The sequence below is a fragment of the Carassius gibelio genome, chromosome A2 (assembly GCF_023724105.1).
Source record: "Carassius gibelio isolate Cgi1373 ecotype wild population from Czech Republic chromosome A2, carGib1.2-hapl.c, whole genome shotgun sequence".
NCBI lineage: Eukaryota > Metazoa > Chordata > Actinopteri > Cypriniformes > Cyprinidae > Carassius > Carassius gibelio.
In genome coordinates this window covers 10,100,057-10,124,840 of record NC_068372.1, presented here as the reverse complement: position 1 = coordinate 10,124,840, position 24,784 = coordinate 10,100,057, and the positions used below count along the sequence as shown (strand labels likewise).

At 38.5% G+C, this 24,784-nt stretch overlaps 1 protein-coding gene across 4 annotated transcripts in view; it reads left to right on the top strand.

Annotated features, from left to right (window-relative positions):
• Positions 1-3,399: 3,399 nt before the first annotated feature.
• The window catches only part of LOC128022457 (activated CDC42 kinase 1), a 46,246-nt gene continuing 24,861 nt past the window's right edge, over positions 3,400-24,784 (top strand). Inside the window, exons 1-2 of one of the 4 annotated variants that reach the window (XM_052610074.1) lie at positions 3,400-3,936; positions 24,316-24,505. In XM_052610074.1, the coding sequence (XP_052466034.1) occupies positions 3,883-3,936; positions 24,316-24,505 (244 nt within the window). In that variant the 5' untranslated portion in view covers positions 3,400-3,882. Of the gene's footprint in view, positions 3,937-10,994; positions 11,774-24,315; positions 24,506-24,784 lie in introns of those variants that run through there. The other 3 variants (XM_052610100.1, XM_052610082.1, XM_052610091.1) reach the window with 3 other exon arrangements.

The following is a 24,784-nucleotide window of genomic DNA, read 5'->3' as shown; positions in this document are numbered from 1 at the left end:
ATAATATTAACAATTTTCTTTATTGTAGTTTTATTTGAAGCATCGTTGTTTTATCTTTTTGGCATACTGTGTCCAATAATTTTCACCTCGGCACATCACTAGTAAATGTAGCTGTAATAATTGTTGATGGCCATTTTTGTTAGCTGCCTGAAACGGTAAAATATAAATCTCCTTTATATGTGACAATCAGAGAGGATTTTCAGTCCCTGCACTCTTCTGCTTTTTAGTTGCATGTACACTAGAACAGAGTTTAGTATAATTTAACTTGCTTTTGAGGATACTGAGGCACAGGTCTAGCATTATCAACAAATAATTAGGCTAGTGGCCTTCTGTGCTTTATGCAGATAAGGAGTAATCAATAAACAGCTGTTCTTTCCTTGATTTTGCATGTTTGTATTTTAAAACACAAGATGACACATTATGCGCATACAGAAATTGAATCTCCACTACAACTCGCAGCCTCTGGAAATCAGATTTCAAGGCTGCATATGAGTGTGGATGTTGTTTTAGTCTTCACATGGTTATAACAGTCCCTTTTTAGTATGCAGGTCAGTCTATAGGCTTTAAATCAATTTTCCGTACCTGAGTGAGTGGTCATATGGGATATCTTATAGCCCTGCCTTGAAGCTTGATCTGAGAGAATGCTTTAGAAGCACAATGGAGATGGACTAAACATAAACCCACTTTCTCTCTTTCTCATTGCTCTAAGCTTTTTTATCTTTTGCTTTTGTTATAGAAGCTTCTCCTTGGCCTTTTCCATGGAAGAAGACAGTGTAGGGGTGAATGCTGGTCTGTGTGTCACGTTGACGTGTGTGGTTATGGCCTGGCAGCAGGAGAATATCACCTAACATTGGGTGGAGGAGGGGTGTATGTGGGTGAAGTGGGATTTAATGACATTGCTGGTGATGCTTTAGCCATCTGCTCAGAGGCCGAGAGATTGTCCTAATGCAAACAATGCTTAGAAACACACCGAAAGAGAAACATGAGAACTAAAGCAGCCTCTATGTTTTAATTTTCAAATAAAAGGATTTGACCAGTATAGACAGAATAGAAGATTTGATTTAAAGGGGTCATATGATGCGATATCACCCCCCCCCCCCCCAACATATCTGTCACTGTGTGGGAAGATTTGCATAACACCGCCAAAATGTATACTCAAAAGAAAGAAGGTATAACTTTTACTCTCACTGTAGTATTGTTGCTATTATTGTAAATAATAGGGGTGCTCCGATCACAATCGGCCGATCGTTATGCGCATCTCGTCAGTAAAGCCGGTTCTCTAATCAGCGGTTAATTCCATCAGGTGCGTGATTTCACATAGAGCAGCTGTTACTACACAGAGCCGTTGTTAACTGAGAAGATGCGCCAAAAAACGCTGAAAATTAACGTGATTTGCGCATCTTCTCTATTAACAACGGCTGTGTATAGTAACAGCTGCTCTATGTGAAATCACGCACCTGATGGAATTAACCGCTGATTAGAAAACCGTCTTACTGACGAGATGCGCATAACGATCGGCCGATCGTGATCGGAGCACCCCTAGTAAATAACGTTCTGTATCGGTTCTTAGTGAAAGTGCAGATCATATATGTAAAATAAATACAGAATAGGAATTTCAATGCAGCTTTTCACATGATCTGAAAAGTATAGTGCTGTTACACGGAAATATAGTTATTCCAGTTGTTTTTCTATACCAACAAATTATTTATAACTGAAACATTTTCCCTTTTCTAAAGAAGGAATCTGTTCATGTATAACTATACAGGACAAAACACAAATGTTTCAGCTCAAGGCCTTCTTCAGTGCTTTGAACATAAATAACATTAAACATTGTCATAAATAATCATTGCTCTTCACACTGTAAATACTCAAGATATACTTCACAAAAAATGGAGCTTCCTGAGCCCTCCCTCCAACTCCGACAGAGAGCAGACGAGGTGAAAAAGCAGAGGCCGCACGTTCAACTAAGATGTTGGTGTCATTCATATACAGTATATTAACAAACAGTCATGTAAACAGCAATAGGTGATATATCACAGTTATGTCCATATATTGTTTAATAAATTGATATATTTATAACAAGCCTAAGTCCAATGCATCATTAAAATGCTAAAAATAGTGTTTTGTGGATCATGTAGTTTAACGTGTAGATGGGAACAATAATGGGGAGGGTAGTCGCAGGCCATTAAACTAGCTCAACCGTCTTTTAGTGAACACAACTCTTTGTTTCCCCTTAAGAGCAGGAGGTAGAAAAAAATGCACAGAGAATCAAAGGAATGAGTGCCATTGAAAAGTGCGTACTGCCATCCTGTTGACCAATTGTTGAATGGATAGTTGGGGTGGTTTCAAGTGAGGTTTCCTGGGAAAGGTAGGGCCCATATTTGCATATGAAAATGTCTGGATGGAAGAGAGAAGAGGAAACATGAGCGAGAGAGAATGGCTTGGCAGCGTGACTCTGATGGTTGTCAGTCTGATGTCTTGTGCTCACACCTTGTTGAAAAATGTTTCACTCATAGCTTACAGCACTGAGACTGCAGTTCATGTGGCACCAACAATTCTGCTAGGAAGAAAACATTACACATTATGAAATACCTTCTAGATCTAGCATTTGAACTATCTGTGCACACCCCTAGTGAATACGTTTTCAAAGAGTTTAGTCAACGCATGTTAGTGAATCTTTTCATTATGAAAAAATAACACCATGCAAATAAGAGCTTCACTGTGTAGTGTTGTCACTTGTCAGCTTCATTGATTATAATGGGAGTTTTAGCTCAGTCAGTAAGGGGGCGGTGCTGAGCTTCAGTGATATGATGTGTTCTTTGCTTGCTTTTTGTATAATATACATTTGTAATGCTGTTAGCTGCATATTACAAAGTTTATGGATTGTGATAACCATAGCAGCAAAAAAAATAAAAATAAAAAAAAATTCATAGGAGGATTACACTTTTTGTATAATTCAATAATAGTTTTAGTATTGCTACAGTTGTGTTAGATTCTTGTATTTAAAATAATAGCCATCCCTAGCTGACATACAGCAGCTGTTTTCGTATCCTAGTTAAGACTTTTCCTCTCAGGCTCAGGAGAGCGAAGACCGCTGGTTGGGTGGGATGAAAAACAGCAGATTGGCCACACATTAAGTCTGCTCAGAGAGAGTACGGAGAGATCAGGAGACAGGAGGATGCAAACAGACTACCCTTCACCTCCCTCTGCGGGTTTTGCCTCTCCCTTTCTTTATATTTCTTTCTCTCTCTCTCTCCAATGCACTCGCCTTCCAGATTAAAGCTGCTTCATCAAGCAGAGTCGGTGAGCATTATGATTGGCTGAGAGCCTCAAGCCCACTGCTCACTGGTGAGTGCACTTGATGAGGTAGCCCCTGCGTTGTCGGGGACAGCCACTCATCACAGCAGCAGAGACCAGCAGCCTCGGCTTAAAAAACAAGAGGAAAAAAAGGGAGAAATTAGAGGGGAAAACATGACAACAATAACAAGGGATTAGCCGATGGCATCGGCCAAGCCATCAGGACTCCACATATATAAAAAACAAAAAACAAAACCCACTGCACACAGATGTTTTTAAAAGGGAGAGAGGGAGGGATGGAGCGTCTCCGATGAAGGAGCCCGAATGAAAAACAGCTCAGGGAGAGAGGATTTGCAATCTGCTTGGGTACACAATAGAATTAGGAAATGCGTAGGGATGTGATGAACTTGTCTAACTGATAGTGTGGCATCACACAAATATACACTGACCAGCCATCAGAGAACAAGAAGCAGCCGCCTGTTATGAGGAGCAACAATCAGTGGTTTCACCTGTGCGCAGAAGGACAGTCTGTTTGAACTGGATAGCGGACGAGCAACGGAGCTGGACTCTTGGTTTGACCTTAGCATGGGGGACACAGCAGAATACCAACGTCTGTACAGTGATTGCGATGATGATGAGGTATTACAGGATATCTAGATAACTGATAACATTTTTGTTGGAGTGTTACTTATTTTAAATATTTATCGTAAGTCTTGTGGACATTTATTTTAATGTCCATTACACGTCTCCGCTTATTCAGTCAGAACGGTAAGAACAAGGGGTTCAGCGGTGGTTTACCCCACCAGAAATGTGAGTCTGTAAGTGTGTCAGTGTGTCTGTAAGGTGGTATAATAACCCACATGTGGATGAATCATCACGTGATGTGCGGTACTCTTATTAGCATAGTGGTTGGTGACCTAAATTTCCTCATACTTTGCACACATTAACCAGGCTGTGCTCCACTGTTATTGTCATTCAGCATGTATATTTACATGGTACTGTTTACTTTTGGTGGTGCTCAACTAGAGCTGGACAATATGGCCTAAATTTATATTATGATATATTTTTTAATTTCGGTCGATATAATTTGGATTTCGATATGAACACTATTAAAAAAAGCCTTGTAAAAACTGCCAAGAACGGCAACAACAGATGTCTGTGCATACAAAGTTATGAAACATGTCTATTTAAAAAAATAAATTAATGTTCACCTTTTATTTGTATTTAGACTTCATACAAACAAGAAATGTGAAATTGCTGTCAAATAACCGTCTCAGACTCACCTAATTAATATTAATATATTTAATCTCAAACTATAGTTTAACATACACTACCAGTCAAAAGTTTTAAAAAGTAAGATTTCTCATGTTTTTAAAAAGCATTTATATGAAATAGAAATCTTGAAACATTATATATGTCTTTAACATTAGATTTTTGATTAATTAAAATAAAAATAAAAAATATTAAAATATTTAAAAATAAAAATATAAATTTCTATCTTTGCTAAATAAAAATATAAATTTCTATTAACAACCCCCAACCCCCCACACACACACACACACAAAAAAACTCCAAGATTTTGAATTTAATACTGTATAATGTTATAAGCTTTTTATTTCAGGTAAATGCATCTGGTAAATATATCCATCAGAGAATCCTGAAAAAAAAAAAAAAAAACTCAACGGTTTTAAATATTGACAATCAGCAAATCGGCATATTAGAATGATTTTTGAATCATGTGACACCGAAGACCGGAATGGATTGGACCGTAATGATGCTGAAAATTTTGCTTTGATTACAGAAATGTATTACATTTTAAAATATAATTAAATAGAAAGCAGTTATTTTTTAAAATGTATTTATTAATTTTTTACTGTTTTTGCTGTACTTTGGTTAAATAAATGAAGGCGTGGTAAGCAGAAGATAATTCTTTAAAAAAAATCGTACTGTTCAAAAACTTTTGACATGTAGTGTAGGCTGATTATTTTTATAGATTGAAACAAATGTGCTTTTGCCATTATGAAGAATATGAAAAGTGCTCTGAGTGGCTGAAAAAAAAAAAGGACAACAAAACGTCTCGGGTTACGGATATACGGGGAACACCTCGTTATGACCCGTGTCTGAAGCATACATTGAAAAAACACCAACTTGTTGGCCAGCTACAGCCTCTGACGTCACTACCGGCGCAACTATAAATGGGCACCAGGAGAACCAACACTCACTTCTTCATCTGAAGCTTGCTTCCGAAGCATGGCAGGGAGCTAGAGGACACAGTGTCTCGTTCCCTACTCAGGGAACCATGGTTACATTTGTAACCTGAGACGTTCCTTTTCAAGGGAACTTCGAACTTCATCCTCTTGGGGGCGCTATGAGGAACAGTATACCCACACCGACATGCTGAAGGGAGTGCAGGCCAGAATCATGGTGAGCACTAAGTACCAACTCTACCATTTCCACGGGAGTTGCCCCTGGGACGTTTAGACGGCTATCTGTGACAGTACCCCTTACAGCCAAAGGCCTAAGCCTCGGCCCGGGGTAGAGCTGAAGGCTTGGAATCAGGAAAGATTCCTTTAAAAGGATATGGCTAAGAGCCTAGCATTTTATACCAAGTCTTGCCTGTCACACAGGGGCTACCGCTAGCAATTTAGCAATTTAATACACATAAGTATATACAGAGAGGGTTACATACTCCCCCACCCTCCTGCGCTGGAGCCCCGCTCAAGGGGCACCTCCTTTTAGTCCAGACCCTCAGTAGGGTGGTTGCTCTGAACATAGAACCAGCCAAAGACATTATAGGTCCAGCATAGGAGACTGTTATGCAAGAGGTTTCCACCCAACCTCGATCAGGTGGAGAGCTGGTGGTTACAGGGGAATTAGGAAGGGGAGGATAAAAACAGAAGTTAAAAATCCCTAAAGGGAACGAGTAGATTCCTCCTGTATCACTCTGATTCGGACGAGAACGCTGCCTCGTCTGGGTCACATCCCTTAGGTTCTGCTTACCTCCTCATGACCCACGATTCCTCTTACCCTTGCCCTGCTTGCCTTCTTTGCACGTCTTTGATCCTCAGATCGAGACAGGCCATGACCCCTATGCTGTTTGGGCTCAGACCTGGACCTTCGTGGAAACGAAGTATCTGAAAGCAGCAGAGTGCACCTTAGTCTCCCTGAACTTTTCGATCACTGTCTCAACGAAAATACCGAAAAGTTTTTTTTTCTACAGGGGGCATCCTCTCATAGCTGATTTCGCGCATCACCTTGATTGACGGCAGATTTAAACTTATGCCGAAACCGATGGATGCAGGAAAAAAATTGCCTCTTTCGTTTCTTTTTGATATCTGTATGCAGAAATGAAAGGCTCACCTGGAGACTATGATCAGAAAGATAATGCTCATCAAGTTTTTTTTTTTTTTTTTTTGTGGCCTCACAGCATCACCTTGTTAGCGCATTTTCATGGCAAGTCCAACTTTGCCATGGCGCGATCCATAACCTCTAACAGTTCTACATACGACGGGCGGGATAATTGAGGAGGCTCAGCCTCAGCTTCTTCACCATCCTCAAATATCTCCTGCTTTTCCTGGGTAAAAGCCCAGCAGAGCACAAACCTCAGTATCAGGTAGTGTAGTGTTAAAGATATAACATCATCCTCCCAAGGCTCTCTCAGGGAAATGCAAACAAATGATGCCAAAATCGCGTGTGTCATCGGGTGTCAAATAATGCCGACACGGATGCACACATTGTCTAAACGCTTGCTAGTAGTCCCCATGATATACAGAGAAAGATCGCTCTTACCAGTTCTTTCAGATGCACACTTCAAACAGAACAGTCAGTGAAGACGAAGAAGAGAATGACGTGTTCTCCCAGTGCCTGTTTATAGTCGGGCCGGTAGTGACGTCAGAGGCTGCTGCCGGCCAACAAGTTGGCGTTTTTTCAATGTATGTTCCAGACACAGGAGCAGATCCCTAGGGGATGCAGTTCGAAGTTCCCTTGAAAGGGAAACATGTTGCTGGAGACGGACTTATTGAAAATGCAAAGCGATTGTCTGCCAGCAGGAGGCGCTGTGAGAGCGGTAAAACAAGTGGTTTCTCCAGTAATGACTGTAATCAAAGCAGCTCCGCTTATGAAATCTACTTTATCAGATAAAATGAAAATGCCATCAAAAGTTTTATGAAGACAGACCTTTCTCTTCAGAGATACATTCATATAAAACACCTGTGACATGCTTTGATTTTGAAACGGTCAGTGCTCATGTATATTCAACACAGTCAAAGCCACGAATAAATCAATGTATGGCAAACAATAATAACGAAATATTGGAAATGTCTTTAAAAATCATATCACCGTTATTGAAAAAAATTATATCGCGATACATTTTGATAATGAATTATTATCCAGCCCTATGCTCAGCTATGCTTGCTATGACATGTGGTGTGTGTAAACTAGGCTACTGTTCAGAAATCTGCGATCAGTAGGTTTTAATTAATTAATTAATTTATTTATTTTTAAAGTAATTACTTTTATTAAAAAATGACACAAATTGATGACTTGTTCACAAGATCACAAGCAGATTTTAAGTGACATTCATTCAGCCAAATACTCAGAATTTGTGCCCTGCATTTTAACCCATCCAAAGTGCACACACACAGCAGTGAACACACACACATTGTAGTGGTCAGCCATTTATGCTGCGGCACCCGGGGAGCAGTTGGGGGTTCGGTGCCTTGCTCAAGGGCAAGTAAGTCGTGATATTGCCGGCCCGGGACTTTGAACCCACAATCCTAGGGTTAGGAGTCAAACTCTCTAACCACTAGGCCACGACTTCCCCTTTGTTTTGTTTATTTAAGTGACATTCATTCAGCAAAGTATGGAGTATATTTCTATATTTCAAATTAATATTGCTTTTTAGAACTTTTAATTAATCAAAGTTTTTTTTATTAAAATTTGATTAAAATGTGAATTTTATTTTTATCACATTGGCCAATAATATATTAGTCCACACAGCTTAAAATTATAAGAATTTCTCTTGAGCACCAAATCAACATATTAGAATGATTTCTGAAGGATCATGTGACACTTATTCCCAAAAAACTCTCTTAGTGGGAACCTCGCCTTGACAACTCTGAAAAATGGTCAATAATAAGAAGTATCGCACACTGGTATGATTTCAAGACAAAAGTGTTTACACAGCATTTTTAAAAGACTTAATGAATGTTTTTAGAGATGTCTGTAGACCTTTGCATGACAGCCTGGGGTTCTGTGAATCATCTCATCTCTGGCTTTAGGGTATTTGTTAATACTTGTTTAGGCTAGGTAAGTGTGTGTGTGTGTGTGTGTGTGTGAGAACACCATTTCTTTGTGGTTGGTGGCATTTCAAATTCTCACATTTAGCACTATAACCTCACCCACCCCTTGAGAAATCCAGATAATGATTTAGTCCTGCAGAAACAAAACTGACTCCACACTTCTTTCAGCTTCTGTTTTTCTCTGTCTTTCCTTTTTAAATATGCTTACCGTTATCCCTTAAGTTATCACCCTGGATTATTACCCTGTCCACTTTTCTGTCTTTTATCTCTGTTTGTGTTGAATATATTCTGTGAGAATGCAAATTGAAATGCAGAAAAATCTGTAGCTTCCCACAAAAGGAATTACTAACCATCCATTTGGATTATGAAATGAACCAGCCAAATATATTAGTAGTACTGCATGCAGTGCAGTTGTTTATGGGAGGATAACACAAAAATGAAAAAGCAGGGCTTGTCGATGAGTACATTAGATGGCAGTTTGTTTGGGACTGCCCAGGATCGTGAATGAAAGCACAAAACTCAAAGCACTAACACTATGAATGAACAAAATTATGGAATGTCAAAATACTTTGAAAGCAAACTTTTCTTTTTCCATGCCACTATAGATTCAGTACTTTTCACTGTATTGTTCGGTCCAAACAAATCCCTTCCAAATCACTTCCCTCGGAATATTCCGTTTTTCTTTGACATACTGAACAGAAGTTATAAGACAAATGTGTTTCATGAATGTCTTTTCATGAATCTTTAAAGCTGAGTGCTGGAGAATTGAGCTGCATGTTCAGTATCACTTACAAAGCTGAATTGTACATTATAGGACCGTGTGATTTGTTATTAAAAAGAAGCATGTGTTGCCTTTTAAGCCATGTTCAAGCATGTCTTTTGTCTGTATGAATTTTCCAGATGAGCTTTAACAGTAGAGTCAGTCTTACTGCTGTGGTCCTTCAGTTAAGTTGTTGTGAATCACTTACTGAGCTTCTTTCCATAAAATAAGAATTATATGGCTTTTTTTTTCACTTGCAGGGATTTACACTTCCTTGTCCTTGATGTAGTTGTTATATTTGTCATATTTAAATTATTTTTTATTTTTTGGATTCCTGTTTAAATGTAAAGTGTCTTTTAGGTCTGAAGTATGGACAATACTGGATGTCGTTCAAATACCACTGGTCATTCAAGCACTTTTGTGTAGCTGCTTCCCTCTGGTGGTTTGTTAGAGCACTGCAGCCTAAAAAAAAATTATCCATCTGACCACCACAAAAAAAAAAAAAAAAAAAACTTTTATTTTAAGAAACGCTAGCAGAGTTCTGATGTCAAACGGGTTTGACAGAGTGGGGCTGTCTCAGATTCCATTAATCAGGTTTGACTACTTACAATTTTTTGACATGGACCATCATTGAATCCTGCAGGCAGACATGAGAGTGAGGTTTTGTTTGTCTTCTCCATGAGGTTCTACATTTGGAGATGTAGTGTGAACTTGGCTCTTCCGGTCTGAATGTGCAAAGCTGTTCGTGGTAACTACAGGTCACTACACAAACACACGTAAAGAAGTGTTTCTTAATGACACAACCATCACTTTGTTAGAGTTCAAATCATTTAATCAATAATCATTACCCTCATGCTGTTCCAAACCCATATGACATTGTCTTATTCAGAACACAAATGAAGATATTTGTAATATTGTGTCATCTTTTTTGTCCATTTATTTATTTTAAGCTTTCATGATTTCATTAAAACATTGTAAAAGTAGCCCATATGAATGAAGCGGATTAATACAAGTTTCTTTAATAGACTCATATTGAACAGATTTACTTATATTCTTTTATTCAAAAATAAATATTCAGTAAATGAAAGCTGCTTGATGAATGTTGCTTGACGCTTAAGACCCAATAAGGTTTGTTCTTGTGTTAAGCATGGATCATTTTGGATGAACTATCCCTTTTTATATATATATATATATATATATATATATATATATATATATATATATATATATATATATATATATATATATATATATATATATGCATTTGTTTACAATAGGTTCAGATACATTTTTTAGAGGAACTAAGTAAATGCTGCAAACCAAATAAAGAAGTAAAGTCAGGTCATGTGGGAGTTTAGACTGGAGTGGGAGAGAGAGAGTGAATTTAAAATAAAGAAGTGGAGAGAGCCAGAGATAGGAAAGGATATAGTGGTGTCCTGGAGGGGGATTTGTTAAGAGCCCAACATAGGGGAGGAACACAGGAAATGAGCTCTCCGTCCCGCAGTTAAATCTGACCTTTTGGCTCATGATCAAATGCTCCTCCATCCGAATACCATAGAGTCTCTGTCCCGGCCACAGGCTGACAGAGGGAGGGAGGGAGGGAAAGAAAGAAAAGGGGGCACTTCCCCAGCATCTGTGTGTGAGTTGCAGGAATTACACGGTTACACAGTACGGGGAGAGAGAGCCAGACGCTCCTCCTTCACCAGAACAACACGTTCCCTCGGACACAAACATGCACGTACTGACCAAAAAAACTATCCAAAACAGAACCTTTTCTAGCTTGGCAAACCACAGAAGTATTGCAGCTCTTCTGATTCTCTTATCACTTCCACTGTGGCCGTCATCTGAGCAAGGGAATCGGGAATAGAAGAAACTGTTCTATTAATAGATGGCCGGTGGACTGAGCGGATGGATAGAGGAATGGACAACTGAGGAAAATGACTCCACTACATTCTGCGAAAGCTTTTTCAGACATACAGCAAAAAGACATCACCTCACACTACTTGTGACTTGCTTCAGAGCATGCTTTGTTTTGGGATGTTCTAACTAGGCTGCCAAGTAAACATTTCCCTTTGGTAGACCTCTCTCTAGTCTTTTTTTGCCTTGCCCCACACGGTCCCCCACATACAAGTACTCCATGCTAGCGCTGAGCTTCGGTTAAAGGAGATTAATGTGGATTGCCTCACGATGGAATGTAGTATGTCAGCTGTACAAGTTCTGGAGACTTTGCAACTGAGGAGACCCTCAAGGTTTTGGAGCTGTCTCTCTATTTCGAACCCCGTTCTCCAGCAAAAGAATCTCTGACGATTAGTCTGAACTTGACTTTTTTGTGGATTTTCTCTTAGAACTCAATATGCGTCGTTTTGACAAGCTCAAAAAATCATTTCCTTTTCTTGCTCATTTTCATGTGTACAGAGTAAGTCTGTTTTTCATTATCTTGTGCAGCACATGCTAGGTTTCAGTATGAGGAATAGAGCTGGGAATTTCAAGACTGACCCGTGCTTGAGCATAGAGTACATATGTGTGCTGGTTCATGTCAGCATCTGTGTTGGTGTGAAACCGCATCATGCTTTTACACGTGTCAGAACTTAGCTGTGTTCATGGATATCATCAGACCATACCCGAGCCTGACCCTAACATTAGATGAAACCTTCACAATGCATAACTTGAGAGCATCATGTCTAGCTGTTTTTCTCACACACTGTCAGAAATCAGGTGTTTTTGCATTTGTTTGCCATTTATTTAGTATTAAAGGGTTAGTTCACCGAAAAATGAAAATAATGTCATTAATGACTCACCCTCATGTCGTTCCAAACCCGTAAGACTTACGTTCATATTCAGAACAGTTTAAGATATTTTAGATTTAGTCCGAGAGCTTTCTGCCCCTCCATTGAAAATGTGTGTACGGTACACTGTCCATGTCCAGAAAGATAATAAAAACACCTTCAAAGTAGTCCATGTGACATCAGAGGGTCAGTTAGAATTTTTTGAAGCATCGAAAGTAAATTTTTGTCAAAAATAGCAAAAACTTCGACTTTATTCAGCATTGTGTTCTCTTCCGGGTCTGTTGTGAGCGCATTCACTGCAGTTTAGTGATATCCTGTTCGCAAACAAATCACTCGATGTAACCGGATCTTCTTGAACCAGTTCACCAAATTGAACTGAATCGTTTGAAACAGTTCGCGTCTCCAATAAGTATTAATCCAGAAATTACTTAAGCTGTTAACTTTTTTAATGTGGTCGACACTCCCTCTAAAGTTAAAACAAACCAATATCCCGGAGTAATTCATGTACTCAAACAGTACACTGACTGAACTGCTGTGATGAGTACATGAACACAGAGGCAAGCCAGATAATGAGCAAAACATTGACTCGTTCTCAAGTCAAGAACCATTTCTGTTGGACGCGTCTGATTCGAGAACCGAGGAGCTGATGATACTGTGCATGTGTGATTCAGCTTGAAGCAAACTGCCACACAGCGTGTCTGTACCAAACTGATTCTTTTGGTGATTGATTCTGAACTGATTCTGTGCTAATGTTATGAGTGCGGGTAAACCAAAGGCTTGAATCAAGGGCAATCATCTCCAATGACGCCATTACGCCGAGAGCAAAATAACCGGTGAACTGTTTTCTTCAACCGGTTTATTGAATCGAACTGTCAGGAAGAATCAGTTCGCTGAAAAGAACCGAACTTCACATCAATACTGGTGATCCGAAAACCGATGCAACCGGATCTTGACTCGAGAACGATTCAATGAGTCAATCTTTCGTTCATTATCTGGCTCGGCTCGGTGTTCATCTTCAATTCTCTCTTCACAGCAGTTCAGTCAGTGTACTGTTTGAGTAAATGAATTACTACGGGATATTGGTTTGTTTTAACTCAGAGGGAGTGTCAGCCACATTAAAAAAGTTAACAGCTTAAGTCAATTGTGGATTAATGCTTATTGGAGCCTTGAACCGTTTCAAACTATTAAGTTCAATTTGGTGCTGAATAAAGTCGTAGTTTTTGCTATTTTTTGGACCAAAATGTATTTTCAATGCTTTAAATTTTTTTAACTCACCCTCTGATATCACATGGACTTCTTTGAAGATGTTTTTATTACCTTTCCGGACATGGACAGTATACCGTACACTAGGGCTGTAGCGATACACTAATCTTACGATACAATAGCATAAACGTATCTATTCAGCTCACGATGCAATATATATCACGGTATTCAGCCAACGATACAATTCGATATTATTCGATACAATTCTAAATAATTTAAAATCATTTTCTGATAGATTTAAAGGGGACAGAGTGAATTTGGTGACATCATGTGTGTGTTTCATTTACTTGGATTGAATTAATTGAAATGAAAACTCAAAAAACATTAGACAGCTTGCAAAATAAATGCTGGACAAAATTAATCAAAGATGTGTTGAGAAAATTAGTTCCATTTATTGAAGCCTTTGAAAAGTAAATAAAGTGCATCATTGCAATTTGCAATTAACAATGTAGAGTTAAAGTGCAAGTGGCCTGTGCAACAGTTTCTTTGACAGCTTTTTAGCTTGACACTGAACAAGATGTAGCCAGTCCAGCCGCCAGGTAAGTAAACATAGTAGTACCATGGCTTCTCCAAAAAATCGAATAATTCAAGTCACTAAGAACATTTAACTTAAAACTTAGCTGAGTATTTTAAGGCCTGTAAGCCTACACGTATGTGAGGTAGCCAGTCTAGCCAGCAGAAAAAAATAAACCATGGCAGCCAGACAATAATTCAAGTTGGAAAAAAACTGTACCCATCTTAGCAAAGTAGCTTAAGGCCTTAAGTGAACTCTAAACAAACTCTCCTCTCCACATAACGGCAGACCAAGTGCTCTACATTGTCTTCAGATGTTTATTCAGGAAAATAATGTGATTCACATGCTCTGGAAGAAGTGGACTTCTCTGAGCAGTGATGACATCTCCGGCGGTGGAAAAGACCCTCTCAGAGGAAACACTAGTGCCAGGGATACAGAGGTACCTTTTAGCAAGTTGTGACAAGAGTGGATACTGATACTGGTGCTCCTTCCACCAGACCAGTGGATCTTCTTTCACTTCCAGGAGATCTGCCTCCTTGTAGCGGGTCATCTGCTCCTTGGCCTCATCCTCTTGGGTATTTTTCTTGGTTTGTGCTTCACCACCACCGCCATCAATGTCCAGCGAAGTTTGTTTTGGGACACGCGGCCGCTGCTGCTTTGGGTCCTCCGTAAGCATAAATTTGTTCAAGTGGTGACGTTTTAGGTGTGCTCGTAAATTTGTGGTATTGCCGGACTATTTAACGTTAGTGCCACATAGCTTACAAACCGCGACGCTTTTATCCAAGTTGTTGCTTTCCTTCATTTTTTTTAAAACCAAAGTGCTCCCACACATCTGCTTTTAAGCAGGCGGGTGCCAGATTTATATTCACCACCATTCTCTGAATATCCTCGCTCTTGGTAAACAGGAAGAGGTGTCTGCGTCTGTGTAAAGTTAGTAAGGGCAACTTGCTCTACAGCAACACTAGTGGCTGGCTGACCAAATCACTCTTCCTGCAACGCAAATGGGGGTAAACACGGGGAATTTGAATGGATGTATCGATACTCGCGGCTAAAAAAATCTATACTTTCTTTGGAAAAAAAAAATCGATTTATATCGCAGAATCGATAAAATTGCCCAGCCCTACCGTACACACACTTTCAACGGAGGGACAGAAAGCTCTTGGACTAAATCTAAAATATCTTAAACTGTGTTCTGAAGATGAACAGAGGTCTTACTGGTTTGGAACGACATGAGGGTGAGTCATTAATGTCATAACTTTCATTTTTAGGTGAACTATCCCTTTAAATGTGCATCCATTAATCCATTCTTGTTGACTTTAACTGCATCGTCATCATTTTTCCTGTATTTGTAGTTGATTTATTCTGCCTCATCATGGCAATTTTTTTGTAATGCTCTTTCTTAAATTTGTATGAAGGGTGTAACAACTCTTGGTTGTACCTCGTCGCTTCTGTCAAAGGGCCATGACAATAGTTCCTTTGGGCTTAAAGGCTATAGCCCTTTAGCATCAAATGCATTACTTAAAATTGCAAACGTTTCACTCGTTGCCACTAGCATTGCTCAATATACCTGTATTTTGGTAATACTGGAATATCCAAGTTTCATGTTACTGTTTTCCAAATGAAAATATCATAATGCATAGTACCAAATTTGATAAGATATTATAGAGGGGTCTTGGTTCATTCGGAATGCTTACAAATTCTTACAAACCAAATATAATTTCTTGACTTGCCGCAGAGTTTTGCAAGGAATACAAACACACGAACATGCTTGAGCTGGGAGAATCTTTAATTTGAAAGATGCTGTCCTATTGTATTATTTATTTTATTGCAGACATAACTGCCAACTTAATGCCAAAATATCAAAGTTTTGGTGGTGCTTCCTTCAGTTGGCTGTGAAAATGACCTGAAATTAACATATTTAACTAAACCATTTAACAATATAGCAACAATTATAAATTATCACTTTTTATTAATATATATATATATATATATATATATATTTTTTTTTTATTAATTTTGAAAAGGTATATACAAGGAGCTGTTTTGCTTTATACCATCTTCAACCACAGGACAAGTGTTTTTCCTCCTCTGCAAAGGCCTGGATTCCTCTTTCTCTCTTTCACACATTCCCCTTCCTCTTTTGCAAAGGAAGGGTGTTTCCTGTATGTTTAGAGGTATATCTAAACTTTGACTCCTAAGTTTGCAAGCCAGCAGGGTAGACAGGAAATATCGAGGAAAATTTGGGCATGTTTGATCTGTTCCTAGTTTGAGTGTTAAGAGTTGCTGAGAAGTTCAGCGTGTGGGAAGGGATATGGCTGTTTGTGGGTGTGGATGACTATCTTGACAATATACACTAAAATATAAAATATAAAACAATATAAAAGCAGTCTTTCAGTGACACTTGCCAATGTAAGCATCACTGTCATACTGCTGTATGGAATGAGTTTTGTTTTTTCTTTATTGTGTTTTTAGTTACAATTTTTCGGGATTCTATTTTAATGGTTTAATTGAATTTTGATAATCGAAAGTAATCGAATCAATTGAATTTATAAAACTTTAATAATAAGTTACATCTGCTTTAAATATTGCATACATAACACTATAAAATTTAATATATATATATTAGGGGTGTAACGATACGCGTATTCGTATTGAACCGTTCGGTACGACGCTTTCGGTTCGGTACGCGGTACGCATTATGTATACCGAACGGTTCGTTGGAGTAATTAATTATATTTGAAAAAAAAAAAAAAAGAGAGAGAGAGAAATATAATGATATGCGTTCAACAAGGTAGCCCAATAACCCAAACAACGTAACAGGCAACGCCCCTGACACTCCCGAAGAAGAAAAAAACACCATCTTATATGTTTATGTTAGGCTACTCAGCAGGCGCTCGCTCACTCAGTACGCGCTGAAGGCTCGTTGCAAAATAGCCAATGCGTTTAACAGACTAGAAATGAGAAGATCCTCCAATAACCAACAGGTCTGGTGTTTGGGTGCACTTTGGATTCCCTTTAAGCTATAATGGTGATGGCAAGAGAGTGGTGGATAAAAAAACAACGGTATGTCGCATCTGCAACATGACAGGGTACACCAGCGGGAATAAAAAAAAAAAAAAAAAAAAAACACCAGCGGGAATATCTGGGATATATGCGTCAGCACTATCTGGGAAAAGACGAAAAAAAGGAGAAACATGCACGCAGCAAACTATCCCTGCAGCATTTAGAAACTATAGCTTACAGGGAATCCAACCCAAACACCAGACCTGTTGGTTATTTTAGGATCTTATATTTCTGGTCTGTTAAAGGCATTCGACATTTTGCAACGAGCCTTCAGCGCGTGCTGAGTGAGCGAGCGCCTTAGGGGCCGTTCACATATCGTGCCTAAAAACGCATGGAAAACGCTAAGCGCGTCTTTCTCCTCCTTTCCAAAGCGCTTGGGCAGAAGCGCTCATGAGGCGTCTGTCTTTGCTAAGCAACAATGACGTGCTCTCTCCATGAGACGCGGAAATTTCAGCGAAGGATAAATGGATTTGCAGCTCTAAAAATCGCTTGCAGTAGCTCTGCTACTAAATTTATTTCAAAATTGCAATCCATATACAACTATGATCAGCTGATCCTTCATCTTGGCTGAGCTCTCAACGTTGTTACGGGAAAGGATGAAGCTGATTGGTTAGTTCTTGTCACATGACCCGCGGTGCGCTTGCGGCATTCTGAAAAGTTGAGATGTTTTTACATTTTGCTGTATCTAAAACGTATCGAACCGAACCGAACCGAACCGTGACATCAGTGTATCGTATCGAACCGAACCGTGAATTTTGTGAACCGTTACACCCCTATATATATATATCAGCACATCATAATAATCATGGGCCAGCCATATACTGTAGATTGCGCGCTGAACCTCTTTCCTGTGCCATTTCAGGACACAGGATGCCCTGAAATGGCAGCTAGAAGCAGGAATTTATATGTACAGTAGAGATCAAAATTAGAGAGCAACCTTTAATTTCCTAAATTTCAAGGTCACTGCTTTGTCCTATTTGCAAAATATTCTTTATACTAAAGCAATATAAAAAACCTAAACTGTGTTTGAAAAATATTAAAATTAGAGAACACTTAAAGTTATTGGTGTTATTCGGGCACCTGGTGCTAATTTTCTTAATTATATGACAAACCCTATTTAACTGGCAGCATTCCTCCCATTTTTACAGAGATTGCAAGATGCTGAGCCGCTCAAAGGTGATTGAAACTCTGCGGCAGGAGGTTGCCCAGATGAAGGCCAAAGGGTTGACCCCTTCAGCCAATGCAAGAGAAGTTGGTCATTCCAAATCTTTAATTTCTTAAAAATTGCAGCTTTACAATAACAATAATTCACTCAATTCCCCCCAAATGCTGTTTGTCCACATAAGATAAATGCACAAGAAGATAGGATAATGCAGAGACCCCTAATGGGGAATCTGTTCAACACTGCAGCTGGAATTGCTTGCCAGTTCAGTTCTGAACACGTTTAAGAGGAGTCAGACTGAAGGTGCAATCTGCAGTGAGCAAGACTTTCATCAGCAGAAAGAATAAAAAGGCTAAGCTCACCTTTGCTGAGAAGCATGCTGTTTGCCCTTGTGAAAACGAAGTGCTCTAGGTATACTTTCATAAAGTATACTAATTATGGAAATAATATACTTAAAACACACACACACACACACACGCACACACATACATGCATATTAAATGTTCTTTTCACCGTACATAACAAATACAAGTACATTGTATTTGTAATTAATTTTTAAATTTATCACATTTTAAGTCATATTAAATGCAATAAGTTGAACTTTTGAGTGATTTTTTTTAAACCACTTAAGTGGGACTTAAGTGGCACTTTTTAGTACATCTTTATATGTACAATTATATATTCATAATTGCTTTTAGTGTCTTTAAAATAAGTTTACAGTGTACTACTAATGTACTGACAAGCAATTAATGTGAACTAAGATACACTGTCAGTCAACAATACACTTAAGTGTGATTTAAATGTTTTGTTTTTAACCACATCAATGCATATTATCTGTACTTAATTCCAAATATATTACAGTATAAAATGACATTTATTGCAATTAGTTGACCTTTTGAGTGATATTTTTACTCTCCATCGGCACTGAACTTCAAATGTCATGAAGCTGCACACCATCTCTCCACAGTCTGTGTGAACAGAAATGTTCCAAATAGCCATGAAAGTCACAAAAAAAATACCTTGAGGAAAAAAACAAGCAAAAAAAAAAAAAAAACCGAGGAATAACCATTGTTATATGAAATATATCCAGTCATTATAAATGGTTCAGTTGAGTGAAAGCAATAAACACAATTGCAGTCCAAAGTTTAAAAAAAAATTGCAATTACTGCCCTGATGCAGCAGTATGTTCTGCGAGGTGTGTGTAAACTTTGGCCACATCTGCATCACCTAAGAGATGAATTACCTCAATCATCAGGGCAACATCGTAGTAGAATGCTAGGAGATGTTCCTTCAGATTTCCTACAAACACCAGAACTCCTGACCACACAATCCTCACTGACACTGGGCTTTAAAAATAGAAACAGTTTTTACTAAATGTATTATTCCTACTCTATAGGAAATAAAACATAATTTTATCAATTACCAAAAAATGATTTAAAAAAATTGCAAAATGTATTTTAAAAATATTTGTAAAATCTCATCTTGCCTTGAAGGCTTTTCTCACACATCTTCATGAAGGATGTTGAAATGGCCAGAGTGTTGAGAAAGCAGTGAATGTAGGAATGTAATGCGTTATGAGCTTGCTCAAGTATTGAGGAACTAAACCATTCAGGCCTTTATAAGAGCCTGGTTCTAGTAAGAACTCTATGTTTTCCAAAACTTGTATCAGTACTGGGACTTGTCTGAGAGTCTGTCAATTGATGCAGTTACATATTTATGCCTGTAGTTGGCGCCAAGGAACGGTTTTTATGAGTAGTCGTCAACAGAGTGAAAACTTTTCAGTAGATGGGAAACTGTTTATGGAGCTAAATGCTATAGCCCTGCTAAAAAAAAGCCTAGTGACACCCATGCTTCTTGTGTACATTTCAGAGAACCAGGACAAATATTTCAATCGATTGCTCAGGCATTTAAGAGGCACTGAATTGAAGCACCGAAATATGTGTTCTAATTCTGTTCGGTGCATACCGGTTCCATAGATAGATTCGGTACCCAACCCTATTGATGGCGTTGAATCAGTGCATTGAAAAGTGCTGACGCCAGCCATGGGAAATCTCCTTAAACGCTGAAAGGATACTATTACAAAGATACTGTACGATTTCATCTCAAACTGTTTCACTAATATATGGCATAAGCTGACTGAGCCCTGCCTCGGACACAGTTGAGAGAGCAGACCAGATGTCAGAGGCAGCAGGATAGCTAAAATATTTTTAAATCGATTTTTTACGTAAACAAACATTCATGTAAACACAATGGGCAATACTGCATCACCAAATCTTATCGCGGTCATGTCTAAATTTAATATGATAAGTCAATATAGTAATTACCACGATGGGCCTAGCATCAACTGCATTTTCTCCTATTCTCGTATATGGAATGGTGGGCCAAATTAAAGGTCACCCGGGCCAGTGTTCACATATCTAATGGCTCGTTTCCACTGAGCGGTAAGATATAGTTCAGTTCCGTACAGTACGATTCAGCACGGGTAACCCTAATCAGGCTTGTCCTTCTACTGCCAATAGTTACTTTACTTGTTATGTATGGTGACGAAAAGTAGCGATCGCAGATGAATCGCAACCACAAGCACAATTCTGCCTCTTTTTATTAAATGTCAGTTTTATTGAACATATATAAGCCATTATATACGTATAATTACAAAGTATAAGAGGCTTATATAAGAGGAAATAGAGACAAAAGCAAACAGTTCAGTCAAATGTATGCTACAAAGTCAACACTGTACTATTATGAAGTTCAAATTAAATATATAAAGTTAAACATTATTTTGTGCTCAGCCAAAATGATATGACCACAAATAATAGAATTATGAGACCATGAATGCCTGTTTAATATAGCCAGCTTAAAATGAATAATATCTTGTGTTTAATCACTACAGAGACATCATAATCAGCGGTAAATGTCAGAAGGACTATCCGAGCCAAAGCTGCTCTCAGCGGATACATGAGTACTGAGCACCTGGTTATCACCTGGAGCTCCAAAACAAATTTTCAAATAGGCGCTATCTTTATAAATAAACCACAGGTTTGAGTATTAAACAGTTACATTCTCATCTGAAAAACTCTTAAAACTACATTTCAAAATTGTGTACCGTACTGTACTGTTACGAACTGTACTGCTCAGTGGAAACGACTCATTAAAAATGAATCCTTTGTGACTGATGCGCTTCAAATCGGGTGATTTAAAGTTTTTCCTTAGTGGTGGAAAGAGTCAACCACTCCTAACTAAAATGGCTCATTCTAACATTATAAACAGTAGTTATGTCCCAACTGGATGCAACAAATGCCTAGTTTATAATAGATTTTATTGGTTTTGTCTCGTCTAGTGATGCCTGGATCACGAGCGAATCTTTCTTTTCACCAAATCGCACTGGTTTGTTTTAAATGGTTAGCGTCTCCAGTACGCACTAATCCACAAATTACTTTAGTTATTCAGTTTATAAACGTGCCTTACATTCCCTCTGACGTGAAATACACCAATATATGACATTCAGAGCACATTTAGCTTTTTCAGACCGATGAGCGTTGTAAAAATCGGCACATTTCAGAAGGCAGGGCATAGAGGAGAAACAATAATGTGCATTTTATGGAAAATAATGTTTTTTTTTTTTTAACCTTAAACCGTATAAACACATTGCATTACTCCAAATATACAAAAATACTGTTCTTTTTAGCAGTATCATATGACCCCTTTAAGACACTTTGATTGTTCTTGCTTCATGCATGAACAATCAAGCATAGCACACATTCACTAAAATACTATAATGCTAATGATGCTGATTCAAAACGACAATGCAGGTGATTGACAGTCAAAGCATAGAGCGGTTTGAACGGCCCGGCCCCGCAGCTGAATTTGGAGTTTTGATTAGTTTTGCAACTGCAACGACCAAGATGTGCTTGAACTGCAGACTTTCAGCTTTAATTTGAGGGTATTTATATCAAAATCAGGTGAACGGTCTAGGAATTACAACAGTTTGTATATGTACCTCCCACTTTTTAAGGGACCAAAAGTAATGGGACAGATTAACAATCATAAATTAAACTTTTGCTTTTTAATACTTGGTTGCATATTCTTTGCAGTCAATTACAGCCTTGAAGTCTGGAACGCATAGACATCACCAGATGCTGGGTTTCATCCCTGGTGATGCTCTGCCAGGCCTCTACTGCAACGGTCTTCAGTTCCTGCTTGTTCTTGGGGCATTTTCCCTTCAGTTTTGTCTTCAGCAAGTGAAATGCATGCTCAATCGTATTCAGGTCAGGTGATTGACTTGGCCATTGCATAACATTCCACTTCTTTCCCTTAAAAAACTCTTTTGTTGCTTTCGCATTATGCTTCGGGTCATTGTCCATCTGCACTGTGAAGCGCCGTCCAATGAGTTCTGAAGCATTTGGCTGAATATGAACAGATAATATTGCCCGAAACACTTCAGAATTCATCCTGCTGCTTTTGTCAGCAGTCACATCATCAATAAATATAAGGTTGTAAATACCCTCAGATTAAAGCTGAAAGTCTGCAGTTAAAGCACATCTTGTTCGTTCCATTTCAAATCCATTGTGGTGGTGTATAGAGCCAAAAATATTAGAATTGTGTCAATGTCCCAATATTTATGGACCTGACTGTATGTAGTGCAGTTGAATACTTTAGATTTGTTCTACTCAATTAAAAGTACCACAATTTAATTATACTTTATAAATTAAAAATGTACTCGAGTAATGAAAGTATTTGTAATTAGTTACTTAATTAGATACTTTCCTCTTTATTTTACCTGTTAGTCAGTGATGCTGTCTGTAGGTAGGTAATAGTAAGATGGCATTACTATTCCCAGTCCAGTCATTATATAGATCAGTGGTCACAACCAATGATGTACTAGTAATTTTCATACAGACTGATCCATGGTCTCCTCAAACTGAATACAAACCGGCCAACGGAAAACCTACTACCTAAGATGCTTTCTAAAAAAAAATATATATAATAATAATTATAAAAAACTCATAGCTGCTTGTTCATCAGTTTTCTGGAAGTGCATACGGACTGAAGTTTGAAGCACATGGAATTTAGCATTACACTCAAAGCACTCAAAGCTGCTGTTGTATTGCAGTTTGCACACTTAGCAGCCTGTTATAGTTGCAAACTTATGCATTGTGTAAGAAAGTCTCAAGAACAAAAGAGAAAAAGCTTAAAAGTTACATAATCACACAGATGTGTGCAAGCACACAGTGTCATTTAAAAGGGCGAGTTGACACTCAGTCTCTGATCACAAGATATGCTCTCCCCCTTTTACCACCTCCCCTTCCCGGTTTTGCCTTAATGTTGTTAAGAACTAGAGAAAGATAAGCAGTGTGAAGGAGTGCAGGGGGAGGGAGAGATTGAAAATTGAAAGCAGCTGATGTCCAATATGCTCCAACAGAAAAACGAACAAGCACAAAAGCAGACCATGGAAAACAGTAGCACACTTTTATTTGACCCAGAGCTTCCAAGCACCGATGTCAGTGCTCTTCCATCCATTTGCTGCACCACTCATCTTTTCAAAACAGAATCTTAAAGGGACCGTTTATTTTTAGTGTTTGAAAAGTGATAAGGACTTTGGGACTTGATGATTTTGATTTTTATGGAGACGTGAAGAAATTGTTTTTAATTGGGTTAGAAATGTAATTAGAGATGCAACAGTTTCTGTGAAAAGATACAATCTGTTTTATCTGGTTAGTTCTGGAGGTTTGGAGATGCTCCTTTTGGGAGTAATTAAATGGCTTTAGAGGGCAGCTTAGCACATGTGGCCTGGGCCAGGGCTAATGCCACCTGTGTTTTATGAATTTCAGGTGTGCATGTTCATTTTTGGGAGTGTGTGTGCTCACCAGATGTCCGCCACAGTTAAACAGTGAAAGCCAACTGTATAGTTTTTTTATTGTTGTTGTTTTTCTTGTTGCCACACACTTTTCTTTTGCGCCATTTATTGTGCTATTAAACATGATTCAGTTCAGTCACACTTTAGGACTTGGTCACTTGTTGATGTCTAGTTGGACACTGCTTTTTGTTTTAGCTTGTTGTTAGTTTATTTAGCTGGGAATAGCATGAACATGCTTTCCTCTGGGGTTTTGGGAGAGTCATTGCCTATGGGGAGTAGCATTGTGGAGTTCATTTGTGTGTCTCTGTCTGTGCAGAAGTTGGGCAGCATGCAGTGTGAAGAGGGCACTGAGTGGCTGCTGGAGCTGCTGATGGAAGTGCAACTGCAGCAGTACTTCCTGCGCATCCGTGATGAGCTCAACGTTACACGTCTCTCACACTTTGACTATGTGAAGAATGAGGACCTGGAGAAGATCGGTATGGGCCGGCCCGGTGAGTCCAACCAAGGTGTTTTGCTTGTAGGTTTATTATAAATAATGCTTTCAGCTTCGATACTTATGCAGAGGTACAAAACAAATGTTTCTGATTCAAATTGTTGGGATTTATTTAGTGACAATCCATAGCAATGTTCAAGACCAAAAAAAAAATGTAAGTACAAATGTTACAAAATAAAACATATTTTGTATTAACTCTAAGCAGTGTAAATGCAAAGTATTATCTGCCACAGCAACATTGAGAAGACAAAGAAAAGAAATCAGTAATGTCTGAATATTTTTAGTAGCTTTA